At 41.7% G+C, this 20,985-nt stretch overlaps 1 protein-coding gene across 3 annotated transcripts in view; it reads left to right on the plus strand.

Moving 5' to 3' along the window:
* Window positions 1-20,985, plus strand: part of KIAA0319 (KIAA0319 ortholog) — a 91,600-nt gene that overhangs the window by 68,757 nt on the left and 1,858 nt on the right. For 2 of the 3 annotated variants that reach the window (XM_046640616.1, XM_046640615.1), the window contains exons 12-20: window positions 463-595; window positions 1,635-1,783; window positions 4,215-4,366; window positions 5,988-6,126; window positions 6,854-7,013; window positions 11,020-11,162; window positions 15,104-15,226; window positions 16,470-16,560; window positions 18,628-18,719. In XM_046640616.1, the coding sequence (XP_046496572.1) occupies window positions 463-595; window positions 1,635-1,783; window positions 4,215-4,366; window positions 5,988-6,126; window positions 6,854-7,013; window positions 11,020-11,162; window positions 15,104-15,226; window positions 16,470-16,560; window positions 18,628-18,719 (1,182 nt within the window). Of the gene's footprint in view, window positions 1-462; window positions 596-1,634; window positions 1,784-4,214; window positions 4,367-5,987; window positions 6,127-6,853; window positions 7,014-11,019; window positions 11,163-15,103; window positions 15,227-16,469; window positions 16,561-18,627; window positions 18,720-20,985 lie in introns of those variants that run through there. The other variant, XR_006885371.1, reaches the window with a different exon arrangement.

The raw sequence follows: 20,985 nt of genomic DNA on the forward strand, positions 1-20,985 counted from the left end.
CTCCCATCCTTCTTCCCTTTGCTTCTCTCTTCTCCCATCCTTCTCCCCTCCCTTCTCTTTCTTTCTCTCTTCTCCCGTCCTTCTTCCCTTCCCTTCTCTTTCTTTCTCTCTTCTCCCATCCTTCTTTCCTTTCCTTCTCTCTGTTGCAGAAAGAAGAGTCTTGTGAGACATAAAAACTAGATGACATCCCAATTGACTTTCAAGTTTTTTAAAGAAACCAAAGATGTATATATTGGAGAACAGTATTTTTTGCTGCCTGTAACCCCAGTCTCAAACTTAGAATATTTAACTCCTGGGTCAGCTAGGAGACCACAGGGTGTCACCCCAGGATTCCCAAAGGACACTGCATGCTCTAGTAGCTGCCGGCCTGAAAATGAGTAATTTGCTTAAATCAAAAAATAAGGGAATGGCAGACTTAATGCAAAGAGAGAATACTTTTTCACACCATTTCTGTAATTCCAGAAAACAACAGGCCTCCAGTAGCTGTGGCTGGCCCCAGTAAGGAGCTGGTCTTCCCAGTGGAGAGCACTACCCTGGATGGGAGCCGGAGCAGTGATGACCACGGCATTGTTTTCTACCACTGGGAGCATGTCAGGTAGTTCATCTTGTTACCGAGCTGCTGGGTTCACACCCATGGCTGAATGCTGATATTACCCCTTCTCTGGAGGGACTAAATTAAACCATCAACTTGGGCTTGTTGAAAAGTCAGGACTTAAGCATGTTTCTAGAAGTAGCAGGGCTCTGTTGATTGAAGAATATGTCAAGTGGGGATGGACACGATAGACGTTCAGTGGCAGTGCAGAGAGGTGGAGCTGGGGCAGGTGGACAGAGCAGTCTTGGTGTCAGGTGAGCTTCATGAGGTGCCGGAAACCTGGATGTGGTCCTCATGAGGCCTCTTGTCTACACTCACTCAAACCATCTGCAGTGAGTGTAGACAACATAAGTGCAGATTTTAAGGGAATACCTGTGTTATCTAAAGTTTTCTGTGCTTTACATGCTTAATCTCATAGACTCGTATATCAATTATTAAGAGGTAAAGAATACTATTCCCATTTAAACGTAAAGAAGTTGAGGCTTGCAGAGACTAGGGAGATCACCGGTCTATAGTTGCCCAGAGAGTACGAGAAAGAGCTGGGACTCAAACCTGGGTCTTTCTGATTGTGAAGCCCACAACCTTAATGACTGCGCTGTAATTCCTGTTTTAGGAGACGGCTATCTGGCTCATTCCCTCCTCCTCCATCCTCTCCCTAAGGATAGGTGAGGATTTAACCTAATTTTATTCAAAGAAGAAATAGGAGTAGTTCCTAAGGCTCCATTTTCCAACGATAGATCATTTCACCGACAGCTCAATTCAAAAAAAAAAAAAAAACAAAACCTCTTCTTAGGAATTTAGCAGGCTTCGTCTGAAATAGGCTTTAGCTTATGACTTACGCTAAACTAATGTTATCTTAGAATTCTCTAGATGGTATATATTATAGCTGTAAAATTAATGAATAAAAAGCTATCTTAGAATTCTGTAATTGGTTTCTATTATAGCTGTAAAAAGAAGCATTTACAAGGACACAAATATCATGACTGCCATGATCAGAATCCCATGCCCCCTGCTTTTTGTTAATCACCTTCCTGTTTTATAGAGGCCCCAGTGCAGTGGAGATGGAAAATGCTGACAAAGCTGTAGCCACTGTAACTGGTCTGCAGGTGGGTACCTACCACTTCCGTTTAACAGTGAAAGACCAGCAGGGACTGAGCAGCACCACCACCCTCACCGTGGCTGTGAAGAAGGGTGAGTTGTGATGCTTTGGTGGTGGATCTGCTCATGGAGGGCGTCTGGGTTCATTCTGCTTTTCAGTCTCATAGGACCCTAGGCCAGGCCAAGATGATTCAGAAATGTTGGTGTTACTTGTTCATAGCCGATGCAGGACTCTGCTTGGCCAAGAAAAAGCCATTCTTCCATCCACGTTAGCTGTTTTCCAATCTCCCTCTGCAAGGAAATAGCGTTTCCTTTTGTTTGTGGAGTGTATCTTCCAGTGGCTTCCCTCTTCTTCTGTGACTATTGGCAATTAAAGATCCATGACCAAGTGACACCATTATGCTTTGCTTCCTCTCTTCCTTGGGAATCTAAGAGCAGAGATGTTTTCAAGTTTCATGTTGTCTCTTAACGTGAAATTTGTGGTCCACTCTAGTGCTGTCCTGCTTGGGTCTGTCTCTTTGTCTTCATTTTCCCTGTGACTGTGAGCTGCTTGAGGACCTTGTTTCAGACATTTCTGTATCCTGATGTGGCACAGTGCTAGACTCATGGCAATCATGAATGTTGGTTACTTGAATGAATGAAAGCATGCAGGATTGCGATGTGTTGAAGCTCACAGGTCTAAAAGAGCACAGCTGATGGGAAAATTCAAGTATTGTGGATTGGCAAGAGCATGGGTGCACTGGGGAGAGCGGCTGGGCCTGAGGCAGAAGCTCAGCCATGAAGGGTTGTATGTCACGTGTTATGCTGAGGAGCTTGGGAGGTGGGAGAGGCTGAAGCAATTTTATCAGCAAATTGACATAGATTTGGATTTTTTCAAACGTTTTATTGTTGAAAATTTCAACCATATTATAAAAGTAGAGAGAATAGCTTAATGGGCCATCATGTACCCATCACCCAGCTTCAATAGTTATCAACATTTTGCCAATACTGTTTCATCTATGAGTTCGTATTTTCATTTGTTTTGGTTGGAGTATTTTAGAGCAAACGCCAGCATCAGTCATTTTACCTGAAAGATTTGGATTTTTGAAAAGGTAATGGATTGATGGGAAGAGAGGCTGAAAGCAGAGAAAATGGTTGGAAGGCAACTGCAATAGGCTGGAGAAGAGATGATATGAGCCCCATTTGAGGCCAACACAGGGAGAATAGGGGAAAAAAAGACAGACTGGAAAGATATTTTAGAGCCTGAATTCTCAGGACTTAGTAACTTAATCTGGAAGGAAGAAAGGTGGTGTCTAAGGTGACCCCAAGAATTTGACTTCAGTGTATGGATGGGTGATGGTGTGATTATCTGAACTCGAGTTAACAGAAGAGCAGCAGTAGATTTAGGGGAGGGCTTAAATTCAGATTTGGATATATCGAATTTGTGACGATGGAGTATTTGGGCGAGGGACCTGGGAGAACATCACGACTGCAGTTCCAGAGTATGAGGACACAGCATAGAAGGGAGTGGCTGTCTTGAGTTCCAGTTTCGAAGCTGGATAGGGTCTAGATAGTGCAGTTTGGAAGCTAGATAGGGTCTGTTTTTTACAGAAGGATTTTTGGGCTTATTCAATTTAGTGCTGGTCTATTTCTCTGCTTTCTAGCTTTTCTTTATATCCACGATGGAATTACGCCAACTTAACAGCAGATTCTCCCTCTGCTCTGAGTACTCACAAAAAGGGAGTGTAGTGGACAAAATGGAAAAGTTAGTGATTTCACCAGTTGTCTCTGCCCCAGTCTCTAGTGTCTTTTCTCAGGATGAAAGTGGCTAGTGACCGTTGTGATGTCAATTACTCCGTTGGATCAACATTTGACTGTCCTCATCCTATTTTGCAAGGGGTCAAATTGAGTCCTAGATCCTCATCTGAAATAGCATGATTTGCCTCATCACAGCCTTATCTCCAAACTGGGGCTGTGTCTTATTATGGTCTCCGCACCATGTCCCAGTCTGGCTAGATTCTCCCTGGCCCCTCTCTCCTGAGGCTCTTTTATCAGAAATGGCTCATACATTGTTTGTGTATATTAAACACCCAGTCAGACGAGTGAAGATCTAATCATTTTTGACTCAAGTTCTTTATTTTACTTAGGCAAGATTTGACATTGCTTGAGATAAAAATAATACTGTGGCCAGATAGTGTGGACCAGGCAAAATGATCCACAGTCTGTTTTAAACCAAAATATTTTTACTTTCCAGACCCTGAATGTAAGTAAAATCATGATTTCTCTTTTTGAAAAGAAAAAAACACGTAATGATATTAGAAAAATTTCCTGTGTATAGGCTGCCAAATTAAAATTAGCTAAGCATAAACAAAGCTTTAAGAAAGTCTATAAATTATGGGTATTTTGAGCAGAAAATAATGCCTTTTGGTTATTTTAAATCTACATATCTGCAAGCTGGAACAGTCATGGGTATTTTATGACATACTTCTATCACCAGTGTTTTAAATCAATCTCTTTGCTTTCATTTTTGCTATATTTGACTTAGAAAATAATAGTCCTCCCAGAGCCCAGGCTGGTGGCAGACATGTTCTTGTGCTTCCCAATAACTCCATTACTTTGGATGGTTCAAGGTCTACTGATGACCATGGAATTGTGTCCTATCTGTGGATCCGGGATGGCCAGAGTCCAGCAGCTGGAGTGAGTACTTGAAGAAAATTGCCCGTGGACCACTTATCATTATGCCTACCTTAGTTTGCTAGGGCTGCCATACAAAATACCACTGACTAGGTGGCCTAAACAAAAGACATTTGTTTTCTCCCAGTTCTGGAGGCTGGGAAGCCCACGAGTAAGGTGCTGGCTGATTTGGTTGCTGGTGAGAACTTTCTTCCTTGCTCGAGGACAGCTGCCTTCTCCCTGTGTCCTCATATGGTGGACAGGGAGAGAGAGCTCTTTGGCATCTCTTCTTATAAGGGCATTAATCCTGTGGGATCAGGACCCCACTCTTATGACCTCATTTAACCTTAATTACCTCCTAATAGCCCTATCTCAAATACAGTCACGTTGGGGGTTAGGGCTTTAACATACAAACTTGGAGGGGACACAGTTAAGGTCATAGCAACATCTCTGTTATGACCTCATCTCCCCTTCCATGTTCCCTACTAAGGTCTTTATGCTTCTAGGTTTTCTCTGAGGGCTGGAGGCTGGAGGCTGCTGCTGGGTTTAAACAAAAGCTGACATTTTCACTGACCAGACTTTGGATGGGGTAGGGAACCATAGCCTGGAGGGACTTTGAAGCCAAGCCTTCCCAGAGGAATCATTCTGCTCCTCAGCTTCCCCATTGTCTCTATTTTGGTCCAAGTGGATTCTTTCCTTTTCCTCACATTGTATCAGACAGGTCAACAGGTCAAGGATTGCTATTCCCATTTCACAAGTATAGAAAATGAGATGCAGAGATGGAAAGTGACTTGGCCAAGGTCAGCTAACTCATCCTTAACCAAACCACCTAGACACAGGTTTTTAGCCCCTGGCAGGCATTTTTTTCCCCATTAGATCATTCTGTGTCATAGGCTAAAAATTTGGTACATCTTCATTTCTGCTGTTGCTAAGGACTTGAGAGATGCAAATATACTCTTGAAGATGTACCAAAGGAGTGGTCACAGGGAAGGAAGTGAAAATGCTTTATACTTTCTAAAGTACCTCCAGAGTGAATCCTATTCAGCCAGATGATGGGTTAACTTCTACGTGTGATTATAAGGACTCTCTAATCAGAGCATTTGTCACCTTTTGTTACCACCCTCTCTGTCAGCTAGTTCAGAGCAGGGGTCTGGGAGGTTCTTCTCTGATTCTTTCGAGCTTCTAGCCCCACAGAGCAGAGACATCTCTCCTCAAGCTCTTGGGTCATTTGAGAAGGCGAGCATGGTATACACTTTGAGGGAACCCAAAATGAGAGTACTGTAAAACTGTGTTTGAAAATAAGACCCAGAAAACTCTTTAGAGGATGCTTCACCCTCAGGGTCTCCACCCTAATTTCAGTGATTTTCTCACTGTTGGATGAAATTAATAATTTGGTAATTGCTAGAAAGCTGTCGGTAAGCTCAACTCAGGAAGTACTGTCTGAGGAATTCATGCCTTCTGGTGCTTACGTGGAACAGACGCCGAGGAGTACTCCTATCTTCAGCTAACCCATCACCCTTGTTCCTCTCCATCCTGCCCCTTTAAATCACGCATATGTTCAAAAGGTGGGACGCCGAGGTTTGGGATCAACAGAAGCCTAGAATTGGGAGCTGAGTGTTGAATCATGAATCGTGTTATTTCGCAGGATGTCCTGGACGGCTCTGACCGCAGTGCAGCCCTGCAGCTTACCAATCTGGTGGAGGGAGTCTACACTTTCCACTTGCGAGTCACTGACGGGCAGGGGGCCTCAGACACGGACACTGCCACCGTGGAAGTGCGGCCAGGTGCGTGCAGGTTTCTGTGCCCGGGGTAGTGGTGTTGGCCTGTGATCTGGAAGGCCACCTTTGGGGCTCTTTGCGGTTGACGGGTGGAACCCGGTGGGGGAGGTTTCGGGGCTGCTTCAGCTCTTGGCTGGGCCCACTCTGAGGCTTTCTCTGCACTTTGTTGTATAGCCCCAAACAGATCCAGCCTCATAATTCATTGAGGAGAACAGATCCAGCCTCATAACTCATTGAGGAGAACCGGATCTGGCAACAGATTCTCTTTTCACTTTTGTTTTCCTGCCAGAAGACAGGGACCTAATGTGAAGTGGGCACAAGGGCTTCAGTACTGGGAGCACTGAGGAAGAGCACCTCCAGTGAGGCGGCCATATTGACGCCAGTGTAAACTAGGATGGGCAGTGCCCACAGCACTCGGAGACTGAGTTCTCTTCCCAGGCCTGGGGAAGCGTGTTAGGTGCCGAAATTTCAAGTTAGCCCAGAGGCCGATTAGGCACACCTGATTATCTTCTGGAAAAAAATGAATAGACAACCACCTGGGATAAAACAAGGAAGAAGTACTCTCAGATAGTGGCCTCTGTGGTGTTTGGAAAAATTTATCTGAGTCCTAAAACCTAAATGTAGACATTACACAGGAGTTATTTGAAACTCTTTAACTCTCATGCAGGCCTTGCTCCTATCTTGTCAAGCCTGTGCCTTCCCAGTGGAAATCCCATACTTTCTCTTTTCCCAGACCCCAGGAAGAGTGGCCTGGTGGAGCTAATCCTGCAGGTTGGCATAGGGCAGCTGACAGAGCAGCAGAAGGACACCCTAGTGAGGCAGCTGGCAGTGCTGCTGAACGTGCTGGACTCGGACATTAAAGTTCAGAAGATTCAGGCCCACTCGGACCTCAGGTATGAGCCACACACCAACCCAGCACGAAGCTGTTCGTTTCCTCCACTTGTTCTGTACTTTTGTGCACATTTTTATCCCATTCATATACTTTTTTTCTCAAAGGGCAGCAGTAAGGGCAACATCATTCCAGGTCCTTCCTACAATTCTCAGTAAATGTTTGCTGATTGAGAATATTCTGAATGAAGGAGTTAGGGAATATCAGAGGGAGCTAGTTTTTAGCTCTGGTATCTTCAGAGGGCATGCAAATGGTCTGGGGCACACACAGAGGATGTCTCACAGCCAGGCTTTGTCAGTGCCCCACGTTCATGGGATTGAGACTTCTCCCAGTGTGAGAGGATCATTGATTACCATTGCTGTTCTAGGAGTCTATGAGGCTCAACCTCTGCCTTATTTCTTACAACATTTATGTATTTAATTGAGTTTTTATTTTTGACCTCTTATCCAACTTATGAATAGTAGGGTGGGATGAGAGGAGAGAGACAGAAAGAATATGAGGATGAAAACCTACTATTCATAGTAATTCCATTTGCCGGTTGTTGTCAGCTATTCTGTTTAGGTTTATTTTCCAAGTAACTAAAGTTTACTTAGAAAAGTACTAAATTAAAGAAAATTCTAGTTATTTTTTTGGAATGCTTTCTAAAATGGATCACACATTTCCCTTACTTATAAAATATCAAACACTGAACCAAACTCGTATCTGAAAATCAGCAAAACCAGAAGTTGTTTCTTTGAAAGATCAGCAAAGTTGATAAACCTTTAGCTAAACTGACCAAGAAAAAAAAGAGAGAAGACTCAAATTGCTAAAATCAGGAATGAAAGGGGATATTACTACCGACCTTATAGGATTGAAAAGGATTATACTATGAATAATTCTATGTCACCAAATTAACCTAGGTGAAATGGATAAAATCCTAGAAAGACACAACTATAAAAACTGATGCAAGGAGAAATTAAAAATTTTAATAGACCTATAACAAGTGAAGAGATCAAATCAGTAATCAAAAAATTTCCATTGAAGCCCAGAACCAGATGGCTTCACTAGTGACTTCTACAAAACATTTAAAGATTTAACGCCACTTTCACAGACTCCTGCAAAAAATAGAAGAGGAGATGGGCCAGCCCCGTGGCCGAGTGGTTAAGTTCACGTGCTCTGCTTCGGCGGCCCTGGGTTTTGCCGGTTCGCATCATGGGTGTGGATGTGGCACTGCTCGTTAGCCCACGTTGAGGCAGCATCCAACATACCACAACTGGAAGGACCCACAACTAAAATATACAACTATGTACTCGGGGGATTAGGGGGAAAAAAAAAGCAGGAAAAAAAAAAAAAAAGGTTGGCAACCATTCTTAGCTCAGGTGCCAATCTTTAGGAAAAAAAAAAAAAAAGAGGAGAGAACACTTCCCAACTCCTTCTATGAGGACAGTTTGACTCTGATGTCAAAACACAGACAAAGATATCACAAGAAAAGAAAACTACAGACCATTATCTCTTATGAATATAGAAACAAAACTCCTCAAGAAAGTACTATCAAATTGCATCTGACAACGTATATTTTTATTTGGTTGTTTTGTTGAGATGTAACTGTCATATAACATTGTGGAAGTTTAAGGTGTACAACATGTTGATTTGATACATTTCTATATTGCAGTATGATTACCACCGTAATTAGCTAACACTTCTTTCATGGCGCATAATTATCATTTCTTTTTTGTGGTGGTAACAATTACAGTCTAGTTTCTGAGCAGCTTTGAGGTTTATAATACAGTATCGTTGTCTGTCATCACTATGCTATGCATTAAATCTCCAGGACCTGTTTATTTATCGGTTACAGGGTTGTATACTAAAAGTACATCTCCCTGATTCACCCACTCCCCAGCCCCTGGTAACCACCATTCTCCTCTGTCTTTACAGTTCAGCTTTTTTAGATCCCACATGTAAGTGAGACCATACAGTATTTGTCTTTCTCTGTCTGGCTTATCTTTCTTAGCATAATGCCCTCAAGGTCCATTCATGTTGTTGCAAATGGTAGGATTTCCTCTTTCTCATGCCTGAATAATATTCCATTGTATCTATGTACCATGTTTTCTTTATCCGTTCATCCATTGATAGACACTTAGGTTGTTTCCATATCTCGGCTATGGTGAGTAATGCTGCAATGAACATGGGAGTGCAGAAATCTCTTCAATATCCTGTTTTCATTTCCTTTGGATATCTACCCAGGAGTGGAATTGCTGGATCCATCCAGCAACATATTGAAAGGGTTATACATCATGGCCAAGTGGGATTTATCCCAGAAATGTAAGGGTGAGTCAACATATGAAAATCAGTACATGTAGTAAACCATATTAGTAGAAGAAAGGACAAAAACTATATGATCATCTTAATAGACACAGAAACAGCATTTGACAAAATTTTAATGATAAAAACACTTGTTGTAGGTTGAATTGTGTCCCCCCCAAAAAGACCTTCAAGTCCTAACTGTTAGTACCTTTGAATGTGACCTTATTTGAAAATAGGGTCATTGCAGATGGAATTAGTTAAGATGAGGTCATACTAGAGTAGGGTCCCTTAATCCAATGTGACTGTGTCCTTATAAGAAGAGAAGAGATACAAAGACAGGCACACAGGGAAAATGCCATGTGATAATGGAGGCAGAGATTGGAGCGATGTGTCTAGAAGCCACAGAACACCAAGGATTGCCGGGAACACCAGAAGCTAAGAGAGACAGGGAACAGATTCTCCCCTGGAGCCTTCAGAGAGAGGATGTTCCTCTCAACACTTTGGTTTTGGAATTCTAGCCTCTAGAACTGAGAGAATAAATTTCTGTTGTTTAAGCCACCAGTCTGTGGTACTTTTCTATGGCAACTCTGGGAAATTAATACAGATTTGAATAGAAATTTGTCCAAAGAAAGATTACAAATGACCAATGAGCACATGAAAAGATGCTCCACATAATTAGCTATTAGAAAAGTGCAAATCAAAACCATATTGAGATACCACTTCACACTCACTAAGATGGCTATAATCCACAAGACAGGCCATAACAAATGTTGGCGAGTACGTGGAAAAGTTGGAACACTCATTCATTGCTGTTGGGAATGTGAAACGATGTAGCCACTGTGGAAATAGTTTGGCAGTTTCTCAAAATGCTAAACATAGAGTTACCATATGACCCAGTAATTCTACTCCTAGTATCTACCCAAGAGAAATGATAAATGTGTGTCCACACAAAAACTTTCACATGAACATTCACTGTGGCATTATTCATAGATCCAAAAAGTGGATACAATCCAAGTGTCATCAATTGATGAATGGATAAATATAATGAAATATAGTCATACAATGGAATGTTATTTGGCAATTAAAAGGAAGTACTGATACATGCTACAACTTGGGTAAACTTTGAAGACATTATACTAAGTGAAAGAATCCAGATGCAAAATGCCTCATGTATATTCCATTTGTATCAGATGTTCACAATAGTCAAATCCATAGAGACAGAAAGTAGATTAGTGGTTGTCAGGAACTCTGGGGCATGGAGAATGGTTGCTAATGGGTAGTATGGAGTTTCTTTTCGAGGTAATGAAAATGTTCTGTAGTTAGATTGTGGTGATGGTTGCACAACTCTGTGAATATACTAAAAGCCACTGAAATTATACACTTTAGAAGGGTGAATTTTATGGTAAGTAAGTTATATCTCAATAAAAAGGTAAAAATAAAGACATATCTGAAAGTTATTCTGTGTATGGTTGTGTCTGTTTGCACACAGAGACACATTGCTCCTTTTATCTGAAGGTCTGTCATCAGCTGCACTCTGGAACTGAACAACCTGTATTGTGAATAGAAACAGATCAATTCCTTGGCCCACAGAACACACTCTTGTGCCCTTGCCTCAGGGCTGTGGCCATCTACCTTCTCAACTTCACGGGTTAAATGGCTGGATTGGATACATCATATCAGTCACTGCCTGACCATGTGGCTGTCCTTTCTCATTGTCCCCTCTGCAGCACTGTGATTGTATTTTATGTACAAAGTGGGCCACCTTTCAAGGTCCTCAAGGCTGCTGAAGTAGTCCAAAATCTGCACAGGCGCCTCTCAAAGGAGAAGACTGATTTCTTGCTTTTCAAAGTCTTGAGGATTGACACAGCAGGTATGTCCCCCACAGAAATATTCTTTTTTATTTATTTATTTTTTAGAGCTCAAGTAATGTAAACATTTAATTGTATATTCAGACTTGGACACCACTGAGCTAGACATCCCATCAAATTAAGTATAATGAGAATCTTATGGAAACATAAATAATTACCCACTGAGTTTAAAGTGAAGGATTTCTGAGAAGAGGTGAAATACGATCTGGTTCCAATATGGCAGAACAGTAGGCAGGTCTCATAGACTTTTTTGACTGAGTGGGAATTAAGTTCCATATTTAGTTATCTTTCTATTTAGAAATTAAATATGGGACTTAATTCCTCTGGGGATATTCCAATGGGATTATTCCTATGGAACTATTCTAAAAGAGTCAGATGAGCTAATCATGGCTACGTTTTACTGGCACAGAAAGATCTTCACTTTAGCATCCAGGGACTTGTTTTGCATTTATTTCTCCAGTAGATTTCCTGCAGCACATGTTTGCCAATAGGCTTTGTCACTGAGGGAAACTAGAGAGCAACAACAATCATGGGTCAGTTTTTAAACTATCCTCTCACGTAATGGTCATTGTCAGAAATTTCATATGTAAACCGTCAGAATGGTCTTAAAGACAGATAAGTAGTATTGGCTGGAAAAGCTGTGTTTATATAATTTACCTTTGACATCATGTCTTAGGTTGTGGTGATGGTGTTATGTAGACTGTTGAAAATTTAAGAGAGTTTGTAAGTCCTTCTATTGTACCTCATTTCTTAGCCCCTTGCTTGCCACCCCTTCATGGCACCAAATGTGGAAATGTGGTCTTTGTCCAAGGTCTCTGTCCCCAGCTTATGAGCAGCATGAATTTCTTATGATCTGAAAGTGGTAATTTCTACAGACACTGAGGAATATGAGAGTTACAAGGAACATGATAATGTTTGGGTAGTAAAATTTAATTTGTTTCAGATGTATATCTGCCCACACTTGACTTTCTCGACTATAATATGGAGTAACTTAATTTTTTTATGAGTTCATAATAGTTTACATCATTGTGACATTTCAGTTGTAGATTATTTCTTGTCTGTCACCACATAAGTGCTCCCCTTCACCCCCTGTGCCCACCCTCCAGCCCCCTTCCCCTGGTAACCACTGAACTGTTTCCTTTGTCCATGTGTTTGTTTATATTCCACATATGAGTGAAATCATCTGCTGTTTGTCTTTCCCAGTCTGGCTTATTTCGCTTGGCATAATTCCCTCCAGGTCCATCCATGTTGTTGCAAATGGGATGATTTTGTCTTTTTTATGGCTGAGTAGTATTCCATTGTATCTATATACCACATCTTCTTTAGCCAATGATCAGTTGATGGGCACTTGGATTGTTTCCATGTCTTGGCTATTGTGAATAGTGCTGCAATGAACTTAGGGGTGCATATGTTGTTTTGGATTGTTGATTTCAAGTTGTTTGGGTAGACACCCAGTAGTGGGATAGCTGGGTCATATGGTAGTTCTGTTTTCAGTTTTTTGAGGAATCTCCTTACTGTTTTCCATTGTGGCTGCACCAGTTTGCATTCCCACCAGCAGTGTATGAGGGTTCCCTTTTCTCCACACCCTCTCCAACATTTGTTATTTTTAGTCTTAGTGATTATAGCCATTTTAACAGGCGTGAGGTGGAAATGCACAGGTTTTGCATTTCCCTGTTGATTAGTGATGTTGAACATCTTTTCATGTGTCTATTGGCCATCTGTATATCTTCTTTGGAAAAATGTACACATCCTCTGCCCATTTTTTGATGGGGCTGTTTTTTTTTTGTTGTTCAGTTATGTGAGTTCCTTATTTATTATGGATATTAACCTCTTATCAGATATATGATTTGCAAAAATTTTCTCCCAATTGGTAAGTGGTCTTTTTGTTTTGATCCTAGTTTCCTTGACTTTGCAAAGGTTCTTTAGTCTGATGAAGTTGTTTATTTTTTCTTTTGTTTCCCTTGTCTGAGAAGACATGGTATTCAAAAAGATCCTTTTTTGTTCGATGTCAACGGGTGTACTACCTATATTATCTTCCAGGAGTTTTATGGTTTCAGGACTTATCTTCAAGTCTTTGATCCATTTTGAGTTTATTTTTGTGTATGGTGTGAGATAATGATCTACTTTCATTCTTTTGCATGTGGCTGTCCAGATTTCTCAACACCATTTATTGAAGAGACTGTCTTTTCTCCATTGTGTGTTCTGGGCACCTTTGTCAAAGATTAGCTGTCCGTAGATGTGTGGTTTTATTTCGGGGCTTTCAGTTCTGTTCCATTGAACTGTGTGTCTGTTTTTGTACCAGTACCATGCTGTTTTGATTACTATGGCTTTGAGGTACATTTTGAAGTCAGGGATTGTGGTGCTTCCAGCTTTGTTCTTTTTTCTTAGGATTGCTTTAGCAATTCGGGGTCTTTGGTTGTCCCGTATGAATTTTAGGATTCTTTGCTCTATTTCTGTGAAGAATGTCATTGGGATTCTGATTGGGATTGCATTGAATCTGTAGATTGCTTTGGGTAGTATGGACGCTTTAACTATGTTTATTCTTCCAACCCATGTGCATGGAATCTCTTTCCATCTCTTTATGTCATCTTCTATTTCTTTGAATAATGTCTATAGTTTTCATTTATAAGTCCTTTACCTCCTTGGTTAAATTTATTCCTAGATTTTATATTCTTTTAGTTGCGGTTGTACATGGAATTGTATTTTTGAATGCTCTTTCTCTAAATTCGTTATTAGAGTATAGAAATGCAACTGATTTTTGTAAGTTAATTTTGTACCCTGGAACTTTTCTGTAGTTGTTAATTATTTCTAATAGTTTTCTGATGGATTCTTTAGGGTTTTCTCTATATAAGATCATGTTGTCTGCAAACAATGAGAGTTTCACTTCTTCACTCCCTATTTAGATCCCTTTTATTCCTTTCTCTTGCCTAATTGTTCTGGCCAAAACCTCTAACAGAGTAACTTAATTTTTTATTTTAAAGATTGGCACCTGAGCTAACAACTGTTGGCAATCTTCTTTTTTTTTTTTCCGTCTTTTTCTCCCCAAAGCCTCCCAGTACATAGTTGTGTATTCTAGTTGTGAGTGCCTCTGGTTGTGCTATGTGGGATGCTGCCTCAGCTGGCCTGATGAGCAGTGCCCTGTCTGTGCCCAGGCTTTGAACCGGTGAAACCCTGGGCTGCCAAAGTGGAGTGTGCAAACTTAACCACTCGGCCATGGGGCCAGCCCTGAGTAACTTAATTTTTTTAATAACTCCTTTTTTCTAGCTACAAAAATAATATTTACTTGTTGTAGGAAATTTGGAATACCTATAAAGGCAAAAAAATTAAAATTATCCTCTATTCTAGAGTCTAGAATTCCCACCCTGCAAAGATAACTTTTGTTAATATTTTGATATATTTCCTTCTAGTTTCCCCATCTCTAGAAACATTTACTACAATCAGGATAATTTGACATATATTTTTAATTTGCTTTTTGACTTCAAATCATATTATGATCATTTTCTCAAATCTTTCGAAATTTATCCCTCAGTAAGATACTTAGGGCTGCATGGTACTCCATCCTGGACATGTTCCACAACTTAGGCAACCATTTCTCTAGTCATGGACTTTAAGGTTGATTTTAAATAGTGCTACAGTGTAGAGAAATCTTTGTCCATATCCCCAATTATTTTCACTGGATAAATTCTAAGAATTCTTTCTTAGGCCAGAGGGTGCTACGTTTTTGCTCCCTTTTTAAGGCTTTTGTTACCTGGTGCATTTTGATGCTTCCTGATGAGATTGTCAGTAGTGAGACACGATCCCTGGAACCCTGGTCCACACCATAAGAGGCTCTTGACTCAACAAGATGCATCTATTCAGGGCCTATGCTATGAAAATGCACAAGCTGGAGCCGGGGATTCCCCTTTCCTCCGTGGTAACCTCAGCCTCGCTCGCTTCCTTGCAGGTTGCCTTCTGAAGTGTTCTGGCCACGGTCACTGTGACCCCATCACCAAGCGCTGCATCTGCTCTCAGTTGTGGATGGAGAACCTGATCCAGCGCTATATCCGGGATGGCGAGAGCAACTGTGGTGAGTCCTGGCGTGGCAGTGGCATGAGCTTTAAGACGACTCATTCTGAAATTTCCGAAATGCCTTCCTAGCTTTGCAGCTGTAAACATTCAACCCTTTTCTCACCTGAAGCCAAGTGAACCAACTCACTTGGTAGTGAGTTAAGATCCTCCCACAATTCTGGGGCTGTGTTTAAGGCTTTTCTGTAAAACTTCCTGATGAGGAAATTCAATTTGGCAGAGCAGATTTGGCTAACCATGGCTGGCATTGCTAAGAAAGTTCTTTGGGCCATGTGGGCTGGGTCTAGGTTGCACCTGCCTTGGCGTGGGCTCTGTGTGGCCTTCTGAGGAAGTGGCCCCTGTGAGGACCTGCTGGAATCAGATCAACACAAGAATTGGCTCACTCTTCCAGGCTGTCTGCCCAAGCGGGCACCAGAAATGGGAGCCACCACCTCAGCTGGCCAAGCCGGTGCCCTTAGGTCTCTTCTGGGGAGGAAACTATTTCAATGCCCGTCTGTTTGTAAGAGTAAATTTGTTGTCTTGGGGATCCAGATGACATAATTGGCAGAAAGAATTGTAAGAACTGATTGCCAAATTATGTTCCCACTCACTACCATATAAAAATGTGAAGATAACCAGCCCTTAGATCATTAATCCAGGGAGCGTGTATAACATTTAATAGAATTAAACCTTGTGTCTTTGCTCCCTGGGTGTCTCTGTTCCTGAATTGCTGTTGCAAAGCTTTTCCCACTGGATTTCTGCAAGGATGTGGAAGGAATGAAGATCAGGTAGCTTCTGAATTGCCGTCTGGCTCTGTGAAAAGCATCTTCATATCATAGGCAGCCATAAAAATACTTTATTTACCTTATTAAAATCAAGCCAGAACTATTTTGGGCAGGAAGGTTGTGATTTTTGTGATTCTGGATCAAATATTTTGATGTGCCATTCGTGGGTGTTTCAGAGGCATTACTTCCTAAGTGATTAATTTTAGTTTTTTCCAACTATTCTGTTCTCAAGTCAGCATGAAATATGTACTCCATGAGGTCCCTGAACCAATTGGACAAAACTAGGGTGCCTTTAGGTTATTCTTGAATTATGTGTATTTGACCTTGCTTGTCCTCTGCTGCCAGACCGAGGCGGTGTGATCAACACCACAGATGGCCTTTGCTTATAATTACAGGACTCAAAATATGCGTTGCGAATCATTGACATAAACTTGTTTTGCAAGTAGTATGTAACCATGTCCACCTGGTTTTCTTTTTCAGAGTGGAGCGTATTCTATGTGACAGTGCTGGCTCTCACTCTCGTAGTGCTCACTGGGGGTTTAACTTGGCTTTGCGTCTGCTGCTGCAAGAGGTACCTGGTGTGCTTGCTTATTTACTTCCTTGAAATCAAGACACATCATTAAATGGGATATGACAGCATTAGTGGCTTTTGCTTGGGTTTGTTAAACTGCTGAACTGTTTGACAATCACTCTTTTTATGAAGACAAACTAGACTTTAAAAGGACTTTATCCTAACACTGATGTATGACATATAGGAAAGTTAAGAGAGTAAATCCTAAGAGTTCTATCACAAGTGGAACATTTTTTTCCTTTTTTCCTTTCTTTTATTTTTATTGTATCCAGATGAGAAGATGGATGTTAGCTGAACCTATTGTGGTAATCATTTCACAATATATGTAAATCAAATTATCATGCTGTACATCTTAAACTTATACAGTGATGAATATCAATTATTTCTTAATTGATAAATTAAGGGGGGGAAGTACTTTATAGTGCATTCTTCCCCACAAAGCATATGTGCCTAGGGAAATGGAATAATACTCGAGGCAGCTTTTTCTCATTACAGTGCTCATATTTTCTAGAAGGTTCAATGATTCAGTATCAAATCTAGTATTACTTTCTACAAGTCTCACATTATGTTCACTCGAACAATGAGTGGCCTGACTGGTCCACCCTCAGTGAGAAAGGAACGCTGATACCAGTTGTAGATTTTGAGTATTTGACCTGTGTGAGGCAACATCGAATCTTCCTGAATTCTGTTTAATAAATGCAAATCTTTAAGCCAGGTGATACCATCACCAAAGAGAGGTTTTGCTTTAGGTTTTCCCTTCTTCCTTTTTCCATGGAGCTGACCTATGAGAGGCCCCAGAGGTGCCCCATTGTCGGAATCTTCCAGAACTCTGTGCCCAACCCTCTGTGAGGAGATTCGTGGGGATACCGATTAATCTCTTGAAATCCTTAGAAGACAGCATTGGGTCCACTTATGAAACACTATAAAATGCTCTCTAAAGAAGACATGATAAAACAGATAACGGTATACCATAATTAACCGTTACTTTTCATAGACCAATTAAAAATTATTTTAGTTTTGTGCTTACTTTCCCAAAGGTAAGACTGGCGATGGAGAGCACAGGCACAGGCCTTACAGGGCTAAATCCCATTAAGTTTTCCCAGAGCCATCTGGGATACTGGTCACCCCGCTGTGCTTGGCTTTAAAAATCCTGCAGCTTTGTGACACGTGTATCAAGCAGACAATAATGATAGTGCTTGACTGTGGATATTTATTAAGTGTTTGCCATTGTGATTAATGGCTCTAAGTGCTTTATATGTATTATCTAGTCCTCCCATCAACCCAATGAGAAAGGGACTATTCCTTCTCCCAATTTACAGGTGGGAATATGGAGTTACAGAAGTATCAGAAAATTATCTCAAAGTCACCCAGCTAGTAGGTGCTACCCCGTGCTGTTACTCACCAAGCTATCAGAAAACTGTCTTTGTGCTCAGAAACTACTGTTCATTCTCTCCACACCTTACCGTGGTTTTGAGGTGTATTTTCAATAATCCTCTGAAGCACAGGATGAGGCACACAGGTCCAGCCCAGTTGTTCTATGTGCTGTGAAAAAATAAAAAACTGAGTTGTTGCTAATTAATTTGGGGAATTTATTGTAGTTTCTAGAGTTTTGTTCTGATTGGTAGTTTATGTCATCTTTGCATTCCTGCATCTTTGGATTTGCCAGGGCAGTACAGGTTCAGGGGGAAGCTTGCTTATCCAGGTGTTTCTGAACTAAGACTTACTCCAGGAGAAAAGCTCGCTGGGCTGACACAGGGATTGAGGGTTGCTATAAAGGTCCCTGGTCCCCCAGCCCGCGGCTGAGCTGACAGCCTGCAGTTAGTGGGCCATAGTGGTGTGGCTGTTCCTACTTCTGAGAGTGCTTCTTCAAGATGCGTGAAGTACTTCAGTCCCACTGAACTCAGACCTCACCCTGTATGCTTATCATTAGTAAAAGATGCCAATCAACAGAATGTAATAACATTCTAAAGGCAAAAGATTTCCTTTGGTGTCCTTCACATGTTTTAAATCCTGGATCCCAGTTACCATCCTGAGAATCTGAGTTGAGCTTTTCATTGTTCCTTTCAGGCGAAAAAGGACTAAAATAAGGAAAAAAACAAAGTACACCATCCTGGATAACATGGATGACCAGGAAAGGATGGAGCTGAGGCCCAAATATGGTAAGACAACCTCCAAGATGCTTTCTTAGTATCTTGAAATGATGTAATCCAAGTATCTGCCCGAGAGTGTCCTGGGTGAAGGGAGAGCAGAAGGCCAGAGGCAGCACGTGAACTGGGCAGGAAGAGGGAGGCTGCGCTTCTGTGAAGAAAACCATCTACGTCAACCTAAGGCTGTGCTCACCGGGAGGCAGTAGCTGTATTATGAATTTAAGGACATTTTGGCACAGTGCTTTGAGACGTTAATGGGGCAAGGATCTGAAATGCCTGTTATCAGTTGAGCGCCGACCAGTGACTGCAGGACAAAGGTGCGCTTCAAACAGGTGTCCCGGGGCCTGGCTTTTCTCTATGCATGGCCGCAGGGTGCACGGCCTGTGATGCCCTTTCACCCCCACTCATCTCTGAATGCTGTTCCCTGTAGGTCAGCTACACAGAAATGCAGCAAAATAACATTTGGACTTCAAAATCAAACATTTTCCAGCAGCTGCATTAGCTAATTAACTGTATATGGATGGACACAAAGGGTTTGTTTTTTTTACAGAAAATTGACTTTCTTCACAAAGTAAATGCATGTCTATGCTTAGAACTACCTCTTGTCTACCTCAGTTAACCTTTTTGATTCTCCTGTGTTAACTCTTGGAGACTGATTCAACCTTCTCTAGCCCTCTGAGGCTGCTTCGCACCGATTCCACGGATTTGTCCTAATTCTGGATTTATAACTAAATTCTTACAGAGGGCCGGAATCACTTTGACAGTTGTGAGAGGCACCCCGCTGTCCACAGTAACTTTGGAGGGCCTACCCTATGCACTGACTCAGGGTAGGCCCTGGACGAAGGGCGAAGAATGGAGGATAGGCCTGCCTTCACGGGAGCTCACAGCCCAGGGGAGGATAATTATACCAGAGAGCAAGGAGTCCTACAGAAGCAGGGATGGTGCCCTGTGGGCGCACAGAGGCTGAGGGACTGATGGTGTATGGAGAGTGTGGTTGGGGGCTTTGGCAGGAAAAGCTTCACAGGAAATACAAATTTTACTGTATATTTATTGAGGGCTCACCATTTACTTTACATAATTTACTATCAGAAGTTTCATACCTAAGAGCTCAAAGTGCCGTAGGTTGCATTATCTCACCCACCTTCCTCCTGAAATGCACTCTTCCTTCTGACTTTCCTGTTTCTATCCACAGAACCCTGTTCTTATTACCAGGTTCTAGACCTCGGTCATTGGTACTTGGTCAGAGTGCCTTGTCCCAACTCCAACCACCCCATCTTGCCCTCTTTCCTCATCATTCTCCTTACCACCACCCTAGTTCGGATCTTATGATCTCACTTCTGGACTAATGGTGCTGACAGTAATAGTCAACAGGTGTTTAATGTTTAATATGTACTAGGTACTGTTCTAAGCTCTGTACCCATTTAATTCCAATCCTATAAACACCTCTATGAGATCTGTGCTATGGTTATCCCCATTTTAGAGAAGAGGAAGCTGAGGCACAAAGTTTAGCAAGTTGCCCAAGTCAGAGTGCGTCAGTGCCAAAGGCAGGTTGGACCAGGCATCTGCTCCCGGGCCCCATGCTCCCTTCCTCCACCCTGCACTGCTCTGTGGTGCAGTCTGCTCTCCTGTCGCTCTCCATCTTCCTTCCATCCTACACACTGTAGTTTTAGTCATATCTTGAAACCACATTTTAATCATGTTACTCCTTTGCTTATAAGATAAAATCCAAGCTTCACGGCTTACCTTGTACTCATGTGCTTTTCTGTGAGGTCCCAGCCTCTCTTTCATTATTTCCTCCATGAATCATTGGGCCACACTGTTTTCTTCAAATATTTCTGGATGCCTCTGCATGCTCCGTGCCCCTCCCTTGTTCTTCTGTCCACATCTACTCTCTTCAAATCCCGTCCTATGTGAAACATCACTGAAGCAACCTCAGCTTTTAAGTGTGTGCTTTATCTCTTCTTGATTCATAGAAGATTTATTTTTAAAAATGTCTTGCGTGTTATGAACCATTTTCCCATGAGTCTTTGTCTTAAACCCTTAGACACTATAAATTCCTTGAGAGCAGAGATCGTATCTTATCCCTGTTCAGTCTCTTATTTTGACCCCTGGCAATCACATTCTCCCAAAAATGTTTAACTGACCCAAATAGTAAAATTGTAACAGCTTACATTTATTGAGCGCTTAGTGTGTGCGAAACTCTGGGCAAGAGCTTTATAAGCACTGCTTCACTTTCTCCTCACGTGGGAGAGGAGGAAATTTCCCTCTGCTCTTCTAC

This window comes from Equus quagga, chromosome 15, assembly GCF_021613505.1.
Source record: "Equus quagga isolate Etosha38 chromosome 15, UCLA_HA_Equagga_1.0, whole genome shotgun sequence".
Taxonomy (NCBI): domain Eukaryota; kingdom Metazoa; phylum Chordata; class Mammalia; order Perissodactyla; family Equidae; genus Equus; species Equus quagga.